At 54.9% G+C, this 22,528-nt stretch overlaps 1 protein-coding gene across 7 annotated transcripts; it reads right to left on the bottom strand.

The window, feature by feature from the left end:
- Positions 1-1,305: 1,305 nt before the first annotated feature.
- SHF (Src homology 2 domain containing F) lies at positions 1,306-21,509 on the bottom strand. Of its 7 annotated transcripts, none has more exons than XM_081511423.1 (7): positions 20,385-20,906; positions 11,172-11,313; positions 8,672-8,878; positions 7,175-7,315; positions 5,748-5,919; positions 5,487-5,606; positions 1,306-2,071 (listed from the first exon to the last, which is right to left on the bottom strand). In XM_081511423.1, exons 1-7 carry the CDS (start codon positions 20,889-20,891, stop codon positions 1,885-1,887), a joined length of 1,476 nt encoding a protein of 491 aa, XP_081367549.1. In that variant the 5' UTR covers positions 20,892-20,906; the 3' UTR covers positions 1,306-1,884. The 7 variants fall into 7 exon arrangements, with proteins under 7 accessions (XP_081367549.1, XP_081367551.1, XP_081367555.1 ...); XM_081511425.1 differs by lacking the exon at positions 7,175-7,315 and having other exon boundaries at positions 20,385-20,629; positions 20,864-20,906; XM_081511429.1 differs by lacking the exons at positions 7,175-7,315; positions 20,385-20,906 and adding an exon at positions 21,440-21,509.
- Between the last annotated feature and the right edge of the window lie 1,019 nt (positions 21,510-22,528).

Genomic DNA, 22,528 nt, shown 5'->3' with positions numbered 1-22,528 from the left:
CAGGGGGAGGCGTGGGGGCTTCTAGTTAAGAAGGTGGCTGGGCACAAAGTGGGATGCAGTGTAGCAGGACACCGCAGGAATCTGCAGGGAGCCAGAGGTCACCTGACTTGCTCCAAGACCTCAGTTACTCCCAGCTCTTCTCTGAGCAGTGGAAGGGTTGAGCACCTGTGCCCACATGAGTTCCTATGGAGTGAGATGGCAGTGAGGAGACATGCACTCATCACCTAACGTCTTTGGGCCTGTTTCCTAATCTGCAAAATAACTGAATGCCCTCCAAGTCTACTTCAGGATAGGGCAACCTCTCTGAGCGAATTTCTGAAGCAGGACTTAATTTCAAGTGATCCTTTCCACTGTCCCCACAGAATTCTTGAATTTGTCTGATCACAGATCCTCGATTTTGATAAATTCAACCACTGGGTTAGAAAATCCAAATTCCCCTGCTTCACACCGCGCTTGGAAGCTGCAGGTGTCGGTGGCGGGTGGGGTAGGGTGGGGCGGTTCTCAGGCTGCCCCTCAGGGCAGCCGTCCCCAGGGTGTTAGTTCAGCCCGTCCTCAGGAGTTTCTGCCCAGATGACCCATGGGAGCCGGAGGACGGACCTGCAGTGGTTTGACAGCAGCTCCGCCTGGCGGCCCAGTGGTAAATCCTGGGGCGGGTTGCCGCTGCGGGGCCGCCAGGGCCTTGGGAGGTTTGGCCCGGCTCGTGGAGCTGCGGCCAGCAGGGGGCGCGCGCGGACGACCCCGCCGGGCGCCGCAGCCGCGAGGAAGATCCCGCCCGGGACCGGCTGCCTGCAGGTCTCGGGACCCGACCCAGCCACCCGGGGCCGGGTGAGGCGCGGCAGGCCCTCGCTTCCTCTGGAAAGGAAACGCGGTCGGCCGCGCCAGCTTTCCCGCCTCCGCCGGCGCGCGGCTTCCGCGTGGCAGGGCCGCCCCGTTCCCTCCCGCCTGGCGCGCTGCCTCTTTGTCTCTCCGCGGCTCCCCTCCTCCCAGACAAATGGCTGTTGGCAGGAAATTAGACGCGCTCTCAGGGAGCCGCGCTCGTCCGGGCGGCGGGGAGGGGGCGCCGCGCGGCCGGCCGGGATCCGGGTGCGCCCCTCCCCGCAGCCGGGGCGGGGGTGGGGGCCCCGGGGGATGTTTTGACATCTTGTCAAAGGAAGGAACTTGATGCTTCGAAACTGCTTTTCACAGACGCCCAGTGCCTGCTGCTCCAGAGCTGATTTATAAACAGAATCTGTGCTCGCTCCGCTCCCTCCCCCGTCGGCCCGGAGGGCGGCGGCGGCGGCGGCGCTGGAGGCGCGGACGCGGCTGTGCCTGGCAGGACGGAGTTTATTTATTGCCTCTGGCCCAGAGCCGGGGCGGCCCGGGGCCTGCACAAGATCCCGGCGGCCGAGCCCTTACCCTCCTTCCCCACCCCCAATGCCGTCTCCATCCCAGGGGTCGGTCTACCCGAAGCCCTGCACCAGACTCTGGGAGAACCCCCGCCGGTGGTTTGGGAATGGAGGCGGAGAGATGGCCAGGGCGCCCCGTTGGCCCGCGTCCAGCTCCATCCTGTATCCACCCTTCCACCCCAGGGGGAAGAGGATGGCGGGGAAAGGGGTCGCCACCTCTGCCCGAGGGAAAGTAAGGTGCTGGAGCTGTCGATCTTAAACCCCTCAGAAGACCAGTGATTCTGAAGTATCTTTCCTGCAGAGGCTACCCTTTCTCCCCAGGGAGTCTTCAATCCTCAGCTCCCGACCACCTCTAACTCTAAGGTCCGTGTAGCCCTTCCCCTTTAGAATAAATTAAGGAGTATCACAGCTTCCACTCGATTCCTGGGAGAGGGGAAGAAAGGTTGGAGAGGTCGCCCAGGGCTGGGTCCAGATCTGTCACAAGGCCCGGGCCTCACCCCTACAGAGTCCGGATGGCCACGGGGTAGAGCAGGGACATGTGCTCCGCGCCCTTGATGGGCAGCTTGCGGCTGGCGTAGTGGTGCACGATTTCAGGGACGCTGCTGAAGGGCGGGCTGTTCTGGCCCAGCACGTACTTGTGTTCCTTGGTCCGGGACAGCTTCATGTGCATGAAACCCTGACTGCTCCTGGGAAGAGGAGGGGAGACCCTGCTGAGCCAGGGCCGTCTCCAGTCCCTGTACCCACCCGTCCCACCCCAGCTTCCCCACCCCCAGCCCCACCCTGGCAGCAAAGGTGGTTCTTCCAAGGCCGCTGAGATGGAGGGCAGTCCAGAAAGCGGGGAGGAGAAGGAGGGGATTTTGTGAGTAGGCGGCAGCAGGCATTGGCTTTGTGGTGAGGGCACTGGGTGTGCCAAGAATGTGTGTGTGGTGAGTGTACAGGGTGTGTGCAGGTGGAAACAAGCTATCAGCACCACCCCCCAACCCTGGGATCCAGTCTCTCCCGCCCCCCAGCTAGGGCCAGTTTATCCTCCCCTTCCTTGAGCTGTGGGGGAGGATACCTGTGTAGGGGGAGCTCCTAGTGACTCATGAACAGATACCCTTGGCAGGACAGTGGGTGGCCAGATGCGACAACCAAGTGAATCTTGGTTGGGATTCTCTCTTGCAATGATTTGGGGAGGGGGTGAGCTGCTCTGGACATCCCTCCAAATCTGGGAACACCCAGCTGCCTGGTCCTGAGGACATCCCTTCACCCTCCTGCTAACCGGGCCTTGGGCCAATCTCCCAACCCCCCCTCATCCATCCAGCTCTTCTGCCTGGGATGACATCATCACCAGGCTGCCGCTCCATTCCCTCCCTCAGAGAGGACAGGCTCCACTGCCTCTCCCATCTCCCCACCACAACCCAGGAAATCAGCATTAGTGCCCAGCCCTGCCCACAAGACAAGGACCATGCTGCTGAGCTCTGGCCGGCTCCCAGCAAGAACGTCTGTTCAAACTACCACCAGCCTGCTCTGCCAGGCCCCAGGTCTAAAATGCACACACAGGCAACAGAGAAACAATCCTTGGGAGAGCCCTGAAGCCTGAGGATTTGCTTCTGCTGATCAGAGCCCCTGGAGGGACACAAGCAGGGCTCAGAAGCTGGTGAGAGGCAGGGCTGGCAACAGCGCTGCTCTTTGTGAGGCCCCACCCTTGAGGTGGGCAAACCATCACTTGCTTCCCCTGTCTGCGTACAAAGAAGGCTCTGCCTGGACCCATTGCACTAGGCCTACAGTGAGAAAGCACGGAGAATGGGGAAACTCAAGAGGAAAGGGATAGGAAGAAAAAGACAGGCCCTTAACTCCATCCTTCCCTTCCCGCTTAGGGTGGAGTGCCCTCAAGCCTGGGTGTGTGTCAGGATGTAGGGCCATCTTTCATCTGCAGGTCTGAGATAAGGCTGAATTGACAGTGAGCATGCAGACCCAGAGAATAGAGCAAAGGGCCTGAGGAAAAGTTACAGCCCCTGGGGCAATGGAGAGGGGAGACAGTGAGTAGTCACTCTCCCCTGTCCGTTCTGTGCCCAAAGCCCAGCCCATGGCTGTGGGCAGCAGCATGGGCCCTGTGCTCTCACCATTAGGGGACAGCCCCCTCCCCACAGTGCACTTGGGGGGATTACCTCTCCTGAAAACTGTACTTATATCTTCTCCTTGAGGGACAGGTCTGGCCAAAAAGAGCAACAAGTGGTCAAAGAACTGAGTTGGCAGCTGAGAGCTCAGCCTCCGTGTGGGTAACTGACCTCCTGGGACAAAGTCCCAAGCGTCCATTAGGACACAGCAGAGTCTTTGCCTGGGAAGGAGAGTGGGACTAGCTGGCCCGCAGCGTGAGGGCTGGCAGGCTTTTGGAGGAAGCTGTTTAATTACCAGTGAAAGCCCTTCCATTACAGAGAGAAGAGAAACCATAATTGTATTTCAGAGAAGCCATTTATATGCAAACGAGACTCTGGCAGACAGAGGCTGGCAGGCCCGGATCAGCCTGGGCTGGAGCAGTGTCCAGGCCGCCCCCCTCCTTCACTCCTTGGGATAAAGCAGGGCCCAGACTCTACTCTGCTTAGGAACCAGACCCCGATGTCTCGCCTTGCTTTGGACCATACCAGCCTTGACGGGGGTGGAACTATGCAATGGAACAGTGAGGTTTGTGGAGTCAGCCTGAGTGGGGTTCAGAGCCTGCTTTGGGTACTTTATTTGCTGTTGGCCTTGAGCAAATCACATACCTCTTTGAATCTGTTTTCTTTCTATAAAAAAAGAGATTGATCTTGCAGACGGTAGTTGGTTTGGAGATGGTGTATATGCTGCTTGGCACCTAGTAGATGCTCTAGGGATCATGACTACAATTTTTAAAGCAATACACATTTCTGAAGTTATGTAGATCAAATTTTTGACAAATGAATTTTTCCTGAATGTTCCTTTGTTTTCATAACTTGCAGACCCCCTGAGCATAAAAGCTGGAAGAAACCTATGAGATATCCATTGCACATATTTTGCAAATGTAGAAACTAAAGTCCAGAGAGGTTAAGTGATTTGCCTAAGGTCACACAGGTAGTTTTATTAAAAACCAAGAATGAAATTCAGGTTATCTGACTTGAGTTTGGCATTTTTTCCCTACTATCTTTTAGTGAAGTTGAATAATTATCCTCAAATGTGTATGTTTAATACTCCCAAATTCCCATATACTGGATGTTTGAAGTGAGGTATACCTGTACTCTAATGCCCCCTAGGAAATATGGTAGGAAGTGGTATAGGTGGCCCAGTAACTATGGGGGATGTGAATGGACACAGCGCTCTGACAGGCTGCCATGTGGGGTTCTACTAGACAGAACTCCTGGGCGCCAAGGAGACTAGCCATCCTGCCAGTAGAACCTGGGAGGCGGATGCTGGTCTATGTATAATATCTGTGCCCAGAGTGGAAGGCTGAGGAGGAGGAGGTGCCCTGACTCCTCTGCCTCTTTCAGGACCCTTTAAAGCTCAGTTGTCAGCCGCCAGCCCCCAGACCTTCTGCCCACCTCCTTAGAATGAACAAGAACAGCTCTGTGTCCAACACTCTTTCTTCCCAGGACCCAGCCTCCATCTTACCCTGTTGAGTTCCACAGGCAAAGTTCCTATCTCCTCCCCTGTACTTCTAGGACATCTTGGACTTTCATTAATAATGATGACACTGATAATTTATTAAGCACGCAGCACTATGCTAAGTGCTTATTTCATTTACTCCTTCCCTATAAGGCAGATATCGTTATTGCCCCTGAGGCCCAGAGAGGTTAAGGGGCTCCAGGTCACAGAGCTAGAAAGGGACAGAACCCTTCTAAGCTGGATTCAATACCTTAACTGTTTTCCCCAGTGGACTCCGAGCTTCTCGAGATCAGAGGCTGAGCCTCAGTCAAGCCTCAGGTGCCTGGGCTTGGCCCAGAGTCAGCACGTGTTCACAGGGGATGAGGTTCTCCCCAGCCTGGCTGGGCACGGGAGAGAGACTGGAGACTCCTCCTGTCCTGCCGGTAGTCCTCGCACTGATTCCCCTTGGACTCATCCTGACAGGCTCATCTTGTCTAGAGCCCCCAGCCAGCAGGCCCCACTCACTTGAGGGACAGGGAAAAGTCGTTCTTGCTGGTCTCACTGTTGCGCACCAGATAGCTGGCCTCTTTGCACAGCCGGAGCAGGTTCTCGGCATCTGTTCGGCTGATGGCCCCGTGATACCAGCTGAGGACAAGAGAAAGAAAGGGGGCATCTCTGCTGGGTCCCTGGCTGTCCAGGCCCACCCATTCTGAGTGTTCCCTGCCGGCAAGTCTGTGCCAGCAAGGGAAGGGAGGGGAGGGTCCCAAACTGGACACAGACACTCACACCTGGTTTTCCAGAGGCAGTGCTGGGTCTGTCCACTCCCCCAGGGGGCTGCTGGGCTCCACGCTTAGGGGCTTGGCTGACTTGGGGTTCCCTGCAGAGAGTCGGGGAGGGAGGCGCCCCTTTTCCTCCCGGCCAGGTGACAGGCAGCTCTTCTCGGATCCTTCAAACTGGGCTGTGGGGAACATACCAGTCACAGACTCTGAGGACCCTAGAGGTAGAGCCCTATAGACTAGCCAGTGCTCCATCCCCATTTCCACCCAAAAGGGAACAAAGGAATGTTCTGCAAGGGTGGGGCCTGCTCATGAGCCTGACCGGCTCTAGGGACAGTGTCCTGGGTCCATTCCACGGGGGAGGGAGGTGGGGGGGCTCAGCTCTCCTGTGCACACAGGGCTTTTCGGTCCCCATTCTGTGGCAGGAGAGGGGAGAGAAGCGACATGAGAAACCACTTAAGCCTCTCCCTCTGGAGGAGATGACTGCCTTCCCTCATCCCATCCCCCTCAGGGTGGCTTCAGCGCTGATAATATTGTTTCTTTCTCCTCCTCAGAGTTCATTACCGTTCTCCAAATCACCCTGCCAAGCCATTCTGTAGAAATGACTTATCGATCCCAGAACAATTATCTGATTCCCCTTGGTGCCATCCTGACAGGCTAATCCTGCCCAAAGCCCAAAGCCGCCAGCCTGCCCCCGCCCCCAAGGTCGCTGCCCATGGGCTCCCCCCACAGAAGCCCAGCAGAGGCAGCGGTGCCCTCCCGGACCCCAGAGCCCTTCCAAGACCCTGGGCAACCTGCCCAGGGAGGGCTGAAGCCGGTGGGCCACATGGGTAAAGCCAGCCTGCACAGGTGACAGAGACCCTCCCTCAGCCTGTATTTACAAAATGCCCACTCACACACAGGCATGAATGTACAAACAAGTGCTCACGCTTGTGTGTGTACTCACAGACACAAGCCCACACCTGGCTGCCCACTGTGCGTAAAAATGAACATAGATGAAAGGTTCAGTGTCTTCTTTCTCCCCATTTGGGCTCTTTTTCTCTCTGAGTAGCACTTTCAAGCCCTCCAGTCACCAGGTGCAAAATCAGATCTGTCCTTTAAGGAGTCAGGTACTTCCTGTGCTATTATCACCCAGCCTCAGGGTCATTTGTGCTGCTGAAGGATCCGGTCAGGCAGTGCTCAGCCCCAAAAGGTGAATTTAGAAGAATGGATTTACCTGGCTTGGTGGGAAAGATGTCTGCAAGGGGCCTCTCTTAGGAGGCACCTCCCCTGTACTTTAGGGGAGGGAGGACCGTGTCCTTTGTCCCTTTCCTCTCCCTCCAGGGCCAGAGGGATTCCTCCTGGGTTCTCTGAACTCCACCCCACTTCTCAGCTCCTCCAACCCAATCCCACGGGGCCTGAGGGCTGACCCTAGCCAGAAGTCCCCACAGGACCCACCGCTGCCATCCTCCAGGCCGGGCTCGGGGACGGGTGAGGCTGGACCGGAGATGTCCCTGTCCCCGTCGGGCAGGGAGGGGCTGCTGTCCAGCTGTCCCACGGGCGGAGGCCAAGGTAGGTCTTTGATGACCTTAATGTCAACTGGAGCCAGGAGTAGCCAGGAGAAGAGAGACAGACGGAGACAGAGACAGAGACAGAGAGGCAGAGATTGAGACACCGAAACCAGAGCCAGGACACAGGACAGCCTAGAAAGGAAAAGGGTCACAGCAGAGGCAGGGGTGGCTTCTGGGGGGAGAATAGGACTCTCAAGGGACTGGGTGGAGCCACACTGACCGCTCCCTGGTGGGAGGCTCCAGTGACAAACAACAGAACACAGGGCCTTGCTCTGCCAGCCCCACAGGTCCCTTTTGACGTCTCTCGAGCCTCCAGGGCCCAAAGGGACTGGGCAAGGAGGAAAAGTGGGACAAAGGGCTGTCCACACCATCCAGTACCATACCCAGGCGCCCCCACAGCCTCCTGGCACCTTCCACCTTGCCTCTCTCCTCCCTTTCACCTGAAGCCTGGGAACTTATGGGCAGCAAGACCCAGACAGTCTGGCCGCAGGGTGTCAGGAAAGCTCAGACACGGGGGCAGATGTTTTATTGAAATTTACCCCCCACACTCTCAATCCTGAGCCTTGACAATTAGCAGAGCCATGCCACTGGCGGCTGCAGGACTGCTAACGAGGTTTCCTAATGACGAGCATAGATTTTCCCATTAAGCAATCCAAACAGTATTGATTCTCCAAGGAGACTCCTGGAGATAATCGGCCCATCCTCAACGGTGCATGCTTTACAGGAAACAAATGAGAAACCTGTGGTTTCCCAGTCTGGCTGCCAGGGTTGGGGGGACAGAGCAGAGAGCTGAGTTCAGCTCCAGGATGAGCCCCTTGCCCAGGGAGGATTAAGAAGGACACAGGAGCAGGAATGAGGTCTAACGGCACTAAGTCCTTGATGTTCTCACTGAATCAAGGATCCAGGCTCTTGCACCACACACGCACACCCTCTCCATGTTGGACTCCAGGCCTGGGATGGACCCTGGGGTGCTTGGTACAGGAGAAACTCAATCATTTCTCCCTCTCCCCACCTGTTTCCGTGCCTGAGAAATCCCCTTGGGGTCAGGCTGTACACACAGGGGGTTTTTACTGTCTGGAGTATTAAGTGCTTTGTTTTGTTAAATGTAAGTCTTTAACACAGGCCACAAGTTTGAGCATTTTGTTTGGAATTTTTTTACTTATAAGTATACCCCGCCTCCTAAAAGATGGGGGCCTCTGAGAGGTGGTGATGCAGGAAGTCATCCCCTGACGCTGCACCCAGTTCGTGTTCACAGTGCCCAACTCACCACCTCCGTCCCCAGGGCCCAGTCCTCCCATTCCCCCGAGCCTGGAAAGCTGCTCCGAGGCCCCAGCAGAGCTGCCCTGAGGCCCCAGCAGAGCTGCCCTCCCCACCCAGGACTCACCTGCAAAGGCTTTGGAAATCCGCTCCTTCTTCCACTCCCAGGGCTGGTCATACTCCTCGGGGGGCCTCTCATCATCCTCTGGCAGACGGGACTCCCGGGGCCAGGAGGCCCCCTCACCCTCTGGGGTGGCCCCCTCCTCCTCTGGCTCATAGGGTGTGTCATACAGAGGCAAGGGCTGAGCTGCTGTCTCCTTGGAGCCCCGGATCTCTGCCAGGGCAAGGCAGGAGGGGAGATGTGAGCAGTCCTGGCTGCCTGGCTCAGCTTCCCTGGCAGGCAGCACCCTCCAGCTACAAGACTTCAGAGGGGAGGCTGCTGACTCTGGGGGGAGGCCAGAAGCCCCTCAAAACACCCATGGGGTTCCAACAGCATGGGACCCCACAGAGGCAGGGGCAGAGAAGCACCAAAGGGAAAGACTGAAAAGAGATCCTGTGATGGCCAGCAAGGGGTGGGTTGCTAAGCCTTACTCATTTCGGAAACGGAGGCAGAGTCCATTTCCTCCTTGCTATCCAGAACTATTTATTTCTTTGCACCCCAAGTTTTGTCATCTCACAGTCAGAAAATCCTTCTTTGTTGTTCAGGTACTGCTGACCTCCTCCTCCTTGAAACTGTCCCCTTGGATGAGTCAATTTCACGGACTGTCTGCCTCTCTGATCACCCCCGTTCGGTCTCTTTCCCTGGATCCCTCTCTTGGTCTCTGTTCTCATATGCCCAAGTCTTAATTCATTTCTCCCTTCCCTCACTCTTCAGTCTCATGGCACCCTTTGCATCTGTATGTTTCCAACTGCCATAAAGATATTTCCCTTTGGTGTTTCAAACTCACTGCTTTCTTCCAAAGTTCTTCTAGTCTGTTCTGTGATCCTCTTTTAGGGATCATTGACTCCAATGAAAATTTGATGAACTATGGAGCTACTCCCCCAGAAAAATGTGCAAATTTTCTCATACAATTCCAGGGCACTCCTAGACCTCTCAGGCATCCACACCCCTCTGATCTAAATATAGTAGCCACCCTCTCACTTTCTCCACTGCTGGTGATTACACTGCTCTCCTTGGTCCGGCCCCTCTTCATTCTCTGAATCCCACATGTTCAGTGCCAACACCTGCTGACTCTCCCCTCTCAACTCTCCACGAACCCTTTCCCTCTGACGCTTTATCTTGACCTCCGCTCCCCAGGGCCAGGTCTCCTCATCTAGATTACTGCTAGGGTGAACCTCCATTCTATAGGCTCATGTTTCATGGTCTCCATGGAATAACACTCCCCACTTCTCTCTGCCCCCTCACCCACCTCACCCAGGAAGGGAGAGCAGCTTATCTGATCAGACAGTGGATGCTTCCTTTCTTTCCCGTATCTGTCTACTTGCAGAGAGAGAACATTCTGGCTCTTTCTCCTCCTGCCCCCGTGCAGGGACCTACAGCTGTCCTGTGTTGCCCAAGCCTGAGTGGGCAAGTTTAATTCTGTGGTTAAGTATTAAGAAGCCCATTGTAGTGACATAGCTAAGTAATGTGTTCCAATCAACTTGATCAGTAATAAAGCTGACATTGCTATCTCCATCTGTCTGTTTCCTTAATCCTATTTCTCAGTTATTTCCAAGCCCAGAGGGGAAGAAAGGAGTGTTAATTATTGGTCTCTTAAAGCCTCAACAATTTCCACAATAGCCTACTAACTTGTCTTCCTGATGCCCAGTTCTTCTAGCCTGTTCTGTACGCCAAAGCCTCAGTAATCCTCTTAAAATGCCATATTCATCCTGTTTCTTTCTTGCTCAAGAATACATAATGGCTCCCCTCCCCACTTTGGAGCAAGCCCAAATGCCTCATTCGAGCCTTTGAGACCCTCTACTGCCCCTCTTAGTTCTTAGCTAGGCTTAGCCGCATGCCTAGCACTAAGCTTATTTGCCCCTGAACAAACCTTCCTTTCATCCTGCCCTGGGGCCTTGGCTTACACTGATTCACCACATCCTCCCCTGTTGGTTCCTTTTCCTGTATGCTTTCTTGACCTCTGTTCCCCAGGGCCAGGTCTCATTCATTTCTCCCTGCCCTGACTCCTTGCACTATGTACCCACTCTCCTGTGCACTGCATCTGCATGTCTAGTTGTGTGTTTCCAGTTGCCACAAAGGTGTTCACTTCAACATCCCATTGTTTCGACCCCATCACCTTCCCTAAAGCTAGTGATTCTCTTCTTGGGATCAGTGACCCCCAGCCCAGCCCATACCACTAGCCTGCCCTTCCTGACTAGTCCAAATGCTTCTACTGTCTGCCCTTTGGTTATATGGCCTTCTCCAGTACCTTAGGTCTTAGGCTCCGTAAGTCCCAGCTCCTCCAAAATGACTATCTTGAAGGCAATGGCCACCACCCTCCCCAAGGACCCAGCAAAGGCTTTCTCCATCTTTTCTCAGGACCAAGGAATCAGTCCTCAGACTTGTGGGTCCCAGAGCCTGTTCTGCAAATACTCAGGCTTCAGGGAGTGTCCCCCACCCTGCTCCCACCCCCGACTCCATCACTTACCGGCCATCATCTTTTGTGCCTCATAGGGTTCCATGTAGCCGTCATTTTCAGGGACCTTCTCTGGGGCTCCTGAAGCACCCACTGGGCCTTCGCCAGTCTCCTGAACATCAAAAGGGTCCGCATAGTCTTCTAGAATTGCTAACTGTGGGAAGAGAGTGAGGGGAGCAGGCTTCAGACGTCTGAGAGACAGCTCTGCTTCTCCCCGGTTGCTCTGTCCATGGGAGCAAGAGTCCTGGCTGCCCAGGAGCTTGGATGGAGACAAGCTCTGGCTCTTCCTTTGTGGGGTCCCCCACTAGGCTGCCCACAGAATGGTCCATCTTCCTTTTCTCTTAATTGTGTGCCTCTGGGCCATCCCCAAGGCAAGATGGCTGGGATGAGGCTCTGGGCCTTAAGGCTTGCCTCAGTCGGAGTCCAGGCAGGACCAGAGCCTATACTAGGTGACCTAACAGAGGGAATTAATTCAGAGACCTGTTTATAAAGGTGTTGGGAGCATCCTAAGAATAAGTCGGGAACAGCAGGCAACTGGGCGATTAGCTTGGTTCATGCCTACCGTTGCACTCCCAGATGCTGAAAATATTTGCTGACCATCAAGGAAGGAAGGGCTGAGCACTGACTTTATGCCATGGTTTGCTGGTTTATCCTCACAACACTCTTCACAATGCCATATGGGAATTATTATCCCCATTTTTAGAAAATGGAGGCTCAGGACAGGTAGGTAACAACATACCCAAGTCTGTTCCACGTAAGCGGGAGAACCAGGATTGGAACCTGTGCCCTTTGTGCAAAATCATGCTGCCAACCTGCTACCACAGGCATCTTGGCTGTCCTGGGAGAGAGACCACCTTACGACAGCCCTGAGAAAACCAAGATTTGGGCTCTGCGGAACCCCTCTGGGCTCTTGGAGGGCAGGGACAGGACAGCCCTGGCCTTGGCCCTCCACACTCAGGCTGCCCCCTTTCTCTCACACAATAGTGGCTCATGGCCACCCCTCTGTTGCTGCTTGCAGTCAAGGCAGAGTGAACTGCAAACCACACACCCTGAAGAAGAGCTTAAGGTGCTGGGGCGGGGCTCACTGAGGACAATAGGGCCTTTCTCCAAGCTGGGCACAGGCTGGGGGGGACCCGCTGAGGCAGACACTGAGCCCAGTCCGCCCCGTGCCAACAGCCCTGGGGAAGCATTGCACACTGGGATGCCAGGCATTGACAAGAGGTAGCTGTGAGGCCTGCGGCCTAGGGGAGGGGCTGCTCCTGCCTCGCCCCTATTCTTCTAGACTTTGGTTCTGGTCCAAATCAGAACTCTGGGAGTCAGCTGGGCAGGGAGGCTGTGGGGATGATCACCCTGGCCTGGGTAATAGGGTCTGGGACCCCTAGCAAGGCGGAATGAAGAAAGAAAACTTCCCACCTCAGACACCCCTTTTTGCAGGTTCCTAGCACTCCTACAGGCCCCTTCAGGGGTCTTTGACGTGCATCCCAATAGCTCCTAGCTGAACTCTCATCCTTCAGTTCTTCAGCTCCCACTTGTTTCACCTCGTTCCAGTGAGGACCCCCAGCTCCTTTATCTCCATTGTATCTCTGCCTGCCCCTAAGGCCCACATCTCAGATCATCCCATCACCTCCACCAGCTTATCCTGTAACCTGAGCTCTTTGTCATTTTTGTCTCTCCAGCTCCAATAAGCACTTGGTCCACAGTAGGCACTAGAAAAATATTTCTTCTAGGGACTCCCCTGGTGGTCCAGTGTTCAAGACTCTGTGCTTCCAATGCAGGGGGCACAAGTTTGATCTCTGGTTGGGGAGCTAGGATCCTGCATGTCGCATGGTGTGGCCAAAAAAAAAAAAGTGTTTCTTTTACATCACTGCCTAGCTCCCCTCAGAGCCTCTACTCCTAGTCCTCCTTCCTTCAGGAAGTTAAGAAAAGAAATCCACTCCCACTTCAAGCTGCTTCATCCCAGGCCAATAGGCACTCACAGTCCCACCCACTCAACCAAGGGGCTCTGAGGCCAGCCCACTGGGTACCCACCGGAGCTGGCACCTGGCCTCATGTTCACAGGGGGCAGCTACTCAACAGTAACTGAATCAACAAGCCTTGCAATGGCTCTCCAGTGCCAAAAATAAAAGTCCAAAGTTAAAGAAATATAAAGATTCCACTTCCCTCTATGGGTTCTCTCTCCCTCCCTGAAGTTTCAGGTCACTTCATTACCTGAAAGCTCTATAATCTCTTTCTTATCTCTAAGGCTTTCGGATTACCTGGATCAGCTTATTTCTCTTTAGAAAGCCTTCTAGTCAGTCTCCCTCCAGGTCTGGTTAGGGGCTCTGTGTGGGCTATCATCACATTGTATAGTACATATTTGTCTTCTTATCTGTCTTCTTGCTGACTGTGAACTTCCTGAGGGCAGGAACCATGTTTATTGCTAAATTCCCAATGCCTAAAGTGCTCAGTAATTATGTGTTGAATCAGTTCATATAAACAGGAAGGAAGAAAGGACAAAGGAAGCACTTTTCCTTGTTCATTCAGAAGAGGAAGCATGAATCTGGGTGAGGAGTCAGACAGAAGGTATGAGTCCCCAGAAGCTGCTCTGGGAGCAGAAGCACCTGGCCCAAGCCCCAGGCCCCTCCTCCCCAACTCCATGGAGCCCCCCATGCCCTGGCTTTCCAAGCCCAGTCAGAGTTGCAAGCCGGCCCTTCCCACCAGAGCCTGGGCCAGGTGCTGTGACCCCTCCCAGGCTGGCGTGGGTCTCCATAGCACCAGCCCACAGGGCCCACAGGCACCCAAGTGGCAGCTTTGTGGGCAGCTCAATGGCTCCTCTGTTCCATTCCTGGCTCTACACCTGCTCCAGGAAGCCCCGGCCCTCACCCTAGGCAGGGGTGCCCAGAAAAGCCACCCACAGGACCAGGATCAGGAACAGCAGCAAGAGATGCCTGCTGGGAGGTTGGCAGGACAAGCACCTGCTCTGGACATGGGGAACCCCCATCAGAGACCAGATCTGCTTTCCAAGTGGCTTCCAGGTCATGCGAGGAGGCAAACCACTCAGGTGCGGGAAAGCTGCCTCTGCCGGCTTCTGACACCTTTGCTCCACTGTGACTTCCTTTATGAGCCTTCTACCCGACTCTGATGTGCTCACTGTAGTATATGGTATCGGCCTGGCACACAGTAGCTGCTCAGTGTGCATTCTGGATGATCAAAAGGCCTCCTGCTCCCCAGACTCCATCTTCTGGAGAGACACCAAGTCTCAGACCCCCATTCATCCTAACTGACTGACCAGTAGGGGCTGTGGGAGCATGGATATTTGATGGGGATCAAAGCTTTTGGCTCAGGAGAATGGATATTTGATGGCGATCAAAGCTTTTGGCTCAAGGGCAGAAGGAAGGAACGGACAGGGAAGGCACCTAAAACCCAGGGCTGATATTTAGGCAAACCCTTTGGTAGTTGGAACGCTGCTGAAATGCTGAAATATTTTCACACTAATAGGTGAGTAGCTGCTGCCCAGAGGGCCCCCTGCCAACCAGGTCTCCTTCCCCTCCTGCCATCTGGCAGCGTGGCTCCAAGACCCTGCTCTTGCGCCTGTTCAGTTTGGCAGTGTCCCTCCCAAAGAGGCTGTCGGGCTCTGCTTTTCCTTCCTGCCCAGGCCTCTCCTGAGGGAGCTGGCAGGCCCACCATCTGGTTCCACCCTCCCACTCTGCAGCTGGACCTTGCTAGGAGTTCCTGAGCCAATCCATGGGGTTCTTGAGGCCAGAGGAACAAGGGGGACACATGTCACAGGATTTGGTCTCTGTAAGGTCTCCAAAGTTAACATTTAATGTCTGGAAGCCTCTGGTCTTTTCATATGTGGAATGGGGATGGTATTAGTATCTGTCTCACAGGATTGGGTAGAGGACAATGAATACAAAAAGTCTTGGGCCCAGAGGCTGGCATGGAGTCAGTGCTCCATCAGTCTTAGCCCTGATGATAATCTCTTGTATACAGGCATTGGGGCCCCAGAGTCCAGGCTTGTCCAGGGTGCACAGTTTGCAGCAGTGGAGACAAGAAAGTCAGAGGCCCAGGTCTCCTGACTCTCAGTGCCTTGCCATAGATTTTCCAGAAGAACTGGGAAATGTAGCATCTTCCCTCCTCTACTTGTAGATGTAAAATACACCTTAGCATGTTAAAGGCTATGAGAAGTCCTACAGTCAAAAGAATAATCTAATTTTGTCTAATTCAGCATCTCTCCAAACTATTTTAACTATGAAATCTTTTTCCACTGAAAATCTGTCAGTTTGGGAAATGGTATACTACTGATATTTACCTTCCTCAAGATCAAACTTTTTGCACTTTCTGTTCCCACTTACCGGAATGCCCTTCCTAATATTATCTGCCAGGGAAATGCCTTCACATGAAGCAAATTTGTTATTATCCTTTTCTAACCACAAAGCAATGCCATGCCTGTAGAACATTCAAACATCACAGACATGTACTAACCCTTGTGAGACTATAAAGTCTGTCTGAGGCCACTTTGGGATTCAAGGGCAAGTGCTGGCCTTCAGCATTCAGGAAATTGTGAACTCAGCATAGAATGCAATTCTCATTTCTTCTTTAAGAGTCTCCTTCCCCTTGTTCATTAGCAAATGCTCAGTGACACTTTCTCTCCCTGCAGGGCTCCTCGGCAGGTGCAAAGGTCCCATACACGATGCAGTCAGTCTGGAATCAGGCTGCCCCTGTGGGAACTTCAGCTTTCCTAACTAGCTGTGAAACCAGGTAAGCGTTGACTCAACATTCCTGGTCTCCCTATTTGTAATGCTGGAATAATAACAGACCATACTTGTCCTTATAGGGTTGTTGTGAGGATCAACTGGTCTAATATACATGAGCTGCTTCAAACAGTGCTAGACATGACGTAGAGGCTCAGTAAATGTCCATGATTACACTGTTAGATATGAAAAGAACAAATTTCGGGATCCTTCAGGAGCTTACAGTGACACAACACAAAACAAGCTCCAAAAGAGAGAAGACGCACCTTGAGGTGCTATGAAGCTACATGGCTGGGCCCCAGGCTCTGGAAGCATGACAGGCTCACTGTGTGCAGAGTCTGGGCCCTTCTCTGCCCTCCTGTCATACCACACTGGTTCTCCAGGGCAGCTGGTGTTGGCTCCAGGTACCCCTCCAAGCCCAGGACCCCAGCCAGCTGCTCCCATTCCGGTCACAGGCTCCTGCCTGTTCCTGGCTCCCAAAGGGAAAGCACCAGGGCAGCGGTGTCACTGAGTCACTGGCCAACAGGCCACAGGTGTTTTCCAGAGGAGGGAGTGTCACAGTGTGAGGAGGCGGTAGTGGAGAGAGTGGACAGGCCTGCCACACCATCCCACGGTAGCTGCAGACCTTGGCCCTCCTCGACGCACCAACAGCAGGGGGACCAACAGCAGCACAGATGGCCAGCCCGGGCTACAAAGGGTTCAGAGGTCTAACCAGTCCACAGAGGTCCCTTGATCCAGACCCTTCTCTTTTCCTCCATCACTGGGGACACGAGGACACGTGTAAGATAAACAGATCAGACCTCCAGATTCTGTGCAAGTCATAAGAAGGAAAATTAAAGCAAACAAACCCAAAAAAGGCAAGACCTTGGCCTCCCAGGTGGCGCCTGGGCCAGTGTCATTTAATGATACTCAAACACTCCATAAACACTGGCCAAGGAAGGGCCTCTACCTGCCCTCTTAACCCCAGGGCAGGCATAGCTTGTTCATCTTCTGGCACCCAGAATGTATCCTTCACTTCCTTCTTCCTGCCTATCTGTTCACTCGTTTCCAAATTGGGCCTGGAGGATCCAAGTCCACAGGAAAACCATCTATGAGGTATAGCATCTGTTTTTCAAAGTTCTTAGTATTTTGGGCCCTGTGAACACCAATGAGAATCCAAGAGCTGTGAGCCTTTTCACAGAAAAATCCTCGCTCACCCAAATATCTGCACACTATTTCTGGAGGTTTGTGAACCCTAGAGGCCCCTCTGTGAGCTAGGGACAAGAACCTTAGTTTCAGTTCTTACAAGGTGCCTGTCTTATTGCTCACATCACTTCTCTGTTTCGCTCTCACTCTCATTCTCTATCTCTGTCCGTCTTTCTCACACGTATCTTGGCATGATGGAGGCAAAGGACACACTGTGCAGATGGTCAGAGGCAACTCAAAGCTTCATCCAATCAGGGCCCCTCTCCCATCCCCAGCCCCCTTTGCTAATTAGATCAAGTTTTTCCTGTTGAAGGTCTGAGAAAAGGGAGCAAAGCAAGGAAAGGCACAGCTTTCTAGCCCCTCTGCCAGAGCACAGCCTGATGGCCAGACAGGGCCCAGCACCAAGAGGGAGCCTTCCTGCAGCCAGATGGCGAGGCCCCGCCTGCCTGGTGCAGGGCGCGGCTCCTGCTGCTCCCACACCTGCCCTGCTAGGCTTGCCCAGATGGACACCCGTGCACCCCTGCCAACTGCAGCCATGGGTCTCAGGGTGAGCCAGCAGCCAGAGCCCTGCATGGGGAGAAGGCTAATGGTCTTGAGCCCCCAGGCCTCTCAGGGTCCTGTCTGAAGGCCTATTCTGACATCCTCATCCACATCCACTGGGCTCAATCCCCTTCAATCTCTCTGGCTCATCACAGAAGCATTTCCACTCATTTCATCAAACCTCATGATCCATCCTCTCTCAGAGGGTTCTGACCCACCCAGCAACAGCTTCTGGGCTGCAGAAGGAGAGAAATGAGCCAGCCCAAGGCAAAACCTGGGGCCCAGCTTCACTGCGCCTCAGGAAGTGACCCAAAAGCAACAAGCTAAGGGGACCTGCAGGGCTAAGAGCAGGGGAAACAGAGACTAAGGAGAAAGCAGCCACGCAGAACAGAAACACTGGCTGAGCAAGGCCTCGGGGGTCCAGGCTGGCTCACCATCTAGAAGCCACACCTCTGTGCAAGCTTTGCAGGCATGGGCTGACACCTGGGTTTAGGGTAAGGGGCTCAGGTGTGCAGTCTGGGCTCTTCCTAAGAAGATCCAAACTCTGTTCCTGAGGGGGTGGAGCTGTTCTCTCTGAATCGGGGGGTGCGGGGTGGGGCGGGGGGCGGCCCCAGGTCAGCATCCCTGCCCTGGGGCCAACTCAGATAGCTTCCTGGGTCTTTCTCACACACCCACTGAACCACCAAGTGCTCCATTTCATTTCTGTCCCCACAGCTGACAAAGGAGTCAGACACCGCTTAGCCCACAAGGTCTGAGCAGCCCACGGATCACAGAGCCAACTGGGGGAAGGATGGATGCCCTCGGTGAGAAGAGGCTGTGGGTTTCTGCATGTGTGTGGGCTCGGCCGCTTCCTTGGGGTCTCTGGGAGAATATGGACACGGGGAGCTTTAGTTAAAGGAATTGCTCACCCTCAGGTCACTATGGCAATGGACAGTCACCACTCAGGACTTATTTATGCACCACCCCTCTTTATGCCAAATTCTGTGTCAGGCACTTGTGAGACACAATATGAGGGCATGGTCCTTGTCCCGGAGGAGCCCATGGCTTGGTGGGCAGCCTGTTATGCCATCCAAGAGGATGCAGAGAGGAAGAGGGCCAGGGACAGTCCAGGCCCACATGCCCACAGGCAGTGGTCATGGAGGAGAAGACTAACTGGTCAACAGTAAGAACAAAGCCACTGCCACCTCCACCATCACATCATCAACAGGGAAAATTAGGAAGAAGAGGAGCTAAGTAAGGACATGTAGGGATAGCACAGCCGCCTTCTGCAGGCGAAGGGTCTGCGCCCAGGATGGGCATCCGTGCCCCATGGCAGGAACTCGGGGAAAAATAACTCACATTCCTGAGGCTTCTCTCTGACCCCAACACATCTCTCTTACCCAGGAAATTGGGCAGAACAGCATCACACTTTCAGCTGAAAGCCTCAATACTGGAGCCAATGGATTTAGACAGCAACTTTGCTCTCCAATCAAAGAAAACCATGTTCTCTGCTGAGGAGAGGGGAGTAAGCCCCAGAGCGAGCTCCCAGAGGTCAGTGAAGAGGGACAACAGAGCCAGGGCCACCCACAGAGTCATCTACCTAGAATTTAGGGCCACAGGGGCCTGAGGATGGCTTTCAGCTCTCAGGCCACACTGGGGTTGGGCAGGGGGTGGTTTCTCTACCTGGGGCTTTGAGCCACAATGGATGTTCTCGGGAATGGCGAGAACCCTAAGCCTGAAGATCCATGAAAAGCTCTAGCCATCCTTAGAATGGACACCGGGAGGACGAGGCCAGGAAGAGAGAAGGAGTGGGCTCAGTTGCTTAGCCCCTTCTGGGCAACAGGTTCTGAGCACTGACTGTCCCCATGTTGTTGTTGTTTAGTTGCTGTCATGTCTGACTGTGACCCCATGGACTGCAGCCCACCAGGCTCCTCTGTCCATGGGATTTCCCAGGCAAGAATACTGCAGTGGGTTGCCATTTCCTTCTCCAGGGGATGTTCCCAACCCAGGGATCAAACCCGAGTCTCCTGCATTAGCAGATGGATTCTTTACCACTGAGCCACCAGGAAAGCCCGACTGTCCCCATACCTGGGGCGATAGGGAAGGAGAGCAGGAGTGGCCCTGCCTGTACCTCAGTGGTCAGCATCCTTGGTGAAGAGATGCATACTGCTGGTTCTGGCTTGCTAAGAACAACAGTCTACCCTGCTCAACAGTCCACCCGTCTCCAGTACCATGGGTTAAGGCAAAAGCCAGCTCTTGCTGTGTGCACGGGGAGAAAACCAGCCTTCACCTCCTTCCTGGCGCTTTAACACCTGCAAAGATGCTTGGGCTTTCTTAACAGAAGGTGGGAAGGAGCTTTGTGCTCACTCTGCCCTGGGGTGGAGGGGTCAGAGATCAAAGGGCAGTGAGCTGCTGCTCCCGGAGGGTTGAAAGGCCATAAACTGGGGAGAAGCGGGGCTCAAATCCCGTTAGATAAAGGCTCCCTGATTAGGCTCCGGGGGCTGCGAAGAGGAGAGCAGAGCCTGGGAGGGGGAGGGTCAATAGTTTCGGGGCGATAATAAGGGAAAGAGGCAGAGTTTGGGGCGCTCGTCCCAAATTAGAAGGTCGAGAATCTGAACAAAGGTGGATGAAGTCTCCGAGCCCCGGGGTCAGAGACTAAGATCGTGTCCGCCAGAAACCGTGACACCGAGGGGCCCGGCCCCGGTCAGGCCACCTTTGTCCCTCTCGTAAGCCTCAGACCTCCGACCACCTCTCCTTCTGGCCGCCCCCTGCCCGAAGTGGCACTCACCCTGTCGCTGCTGGTGGGGTGTCCAGAGATTCGTTCCTCAGGCGGAGGAGCTGGGGGGCCAGGGGTCTCGACCCGAATAAGGCGGTGAGGGGGCGAGCCGTGGCGTGGGGGCGGCGTGGGGCCGGGGGCGGCGGGGGTGGCTAGGGCAGCGGTGCCGGACGGCCCCCCAGAGTAGGGGTCTTCGAAGTCACGCTCCCTCTGCAGCCGGTAGGCAGCCAAAATGTCCGGGGGAGGTGCGGGGGGCGAGGCCGGAGAAGGTGCGGGGGGGCGGTAGTCCGGCTCGGGGGGCGCCGGCTTGCCCCCACCTCCGCCGCCGCCGCCGCCGCCCCCCCCGCGGAAGCCCAGATGCTCCCGGAGCCACTTGGCCACTCCGCCGCTGCCGCCCCCTCCTGGGCCGGCTCCTGCACCCCCGGCGCCGCGGCGCGATCCCGCCGGGCCGCCCCCCGCGCTCCCCTGCGCCCGCGGCCCCGGGCCGGAGCCGGCCGGAGGAGCTCCGCTCAATAACATGGGGCCGGACCGACTGAGCTAAGGGAGAGTGGTGGCCGGGCGGGGGGCGGGGAGGGGGCGGAGCTCCGCCGGGCGGCGAGAGGGGGCGGGGTTCGTCGGTAACAAGGGAGAGGCGGGGTTCCGCTACCTAAAGGGGTCGACCTCCCCCCCGCCCCACAGAGAGGAGGGGGACGGGCTTCTAGCCTGTGTGTTCGCCGAAGACGCGAAGTGGCGACCCCAGGGCAGGGCATCCGACTCCTGAGAATGGACTGAGGATAAATCCTTCACATGTAGCCACGCCTGTCCCTGCAGGCGCTCACCTGCCCGCGTCTGTTCCCCCCGCCACCTTCCACCTAGCACGACCCCGAGAGGGGAGTCCTTAGACTCCTGGATTCCTGGCCCTCCGGCGTCTTCTGCCCCTCCCCAAGGCCTCCCAACTGCGAAATATTATCCTAGGAGGAAAAGCTGGGGTTGGGGGCAGGCAGAGGGGGGTCCGAGATGAGGGCTGCTCGGTAGGACCAGTCTGTAACTACCGGGTTTCGGCGTGCTGCTATGGGAGCCCCACCTACCTCCTCCCATCCAACCGCTCTCACTGCACATACTCTAACCCACTCCAGGCGGACATCTCACATCACAGACAATCAGTTCCCTAGAGGCACCCACTTCCCCCGAGTGGCTTCCACACACGCCCTCCTCACAGGCAAACAGCCCTTGCACAAACACCTCCCACCCCTGAGCTCACCCACTCTGAGCAGGTCGACCCGGCCCTGATGGCAGAGAGCGCAAACACGCAGAAATCCTTTCATGTCCCGGGTTTCCTTGTCCGTCAGATTAGTGACAGAATAGAAACAGACAAGTCAATAAATCAAGTCTAGAAACAGTTCCAGTGTTGTCTATCACAAATCCCTTAATCCCCAGAGGCTCGGATGCTCAAGCGATGGGCATTTTTGTTTTAGAAATAAAGCCAATTTCTCCCCAGAAATATTGTAGCCCTGAGGCCCGACTCCAACACTTGCTTTTGACTCTGTTGGAAAGACAGCCGCTTCACTTCAGCATCCATCCCTCTGACACCACCTCAACGTCTCCCTCACTCTTAGGCTCATATCTGCTCTGTGAGGGAGCAAAGAGCCACCTGGGGCCCCAAAGGGAAGGAGGCTCAAAACTGGAATAGAGTAAGATGTGGTGGCAAAACTGAGAATCTCCTAGGATTCCCAGGGCCCCAGGTCTCAAAATATTTGCTGAGTTTCTGCTTTGTGCATATTCTAGTTGGTGTTACAGGACGGTGCTTCTCAAACTAAAAAATGAACACAAATCTCCTGGGGAATTTGTTAAACTGAAGTTTCTGTAGGTCTAGCTGGGATGGAATTTAGGTGGAATTCTAACAGGCTCGCAAGTGATAAATATGCAGCTGGTCCTCCCACCACCCTTTGAGGGGCAGGACTGTAGGAGATATTGAAATGGCTGATATTGTGTCTGGTTTCATGAGGTATAATAGAGAAAATATCATGCACATCATAAAAATGTGCAGCTTCAAATATGACTAACAGACTTCCCAGGTGGTCCAGGGGCTAAGACTCTGTGCTACCAAAGCAGGGGGTCTGGGTTCCATCCCTGGTCAGAGAACCAGATCCCACATCCACAATTCAAGATTCCACATG

Source organism: Giraffa tippelskirchi, chromosome 7 (genome assembly GCF_054371585.1).
Source record: "Giraffa tippelskirchi isolate mGirTip1 chromosome 7, T2T-mGirTip1v1.2.pri, whole genome shotgun sequence".
NCBI lineage: Eukaryota > Metazoa > Chordata > Mammalia > Artiodactyla > Giraffidae > Giraffa > Giraffa tippelskirchi.
Note: the sequence above shows the minus strand (reverse complement) of the source record. Positions and strands in the feature narration are given on the sequence as shown.

Bases quoted from the DNA above. Each gene is read 5' to 3' on its own strand.
- SHF (XM_081511423.1), bottom strand. From the start codon at position 20,891: ATGTTATTGAGCGGAGCTCCTCCGGCCGGCTCCGGCCCGGGGCCGCGG. The intron at 5,920-7,174 runs GTGGGTCCTGTG...TGTTCCCCACAG, and splicing joins CGGCCTGGAGGATGGCAGCG to CCCAGTTTGAAGGATCCGAG. The intron at 5,607-5,747 runs GTGAGTGTCTGT...TCTTGTCCTCAG, and splicing joins CTGCCTCTGGAAAACCAGGT to CTGGTATCACGGGGCCATCA.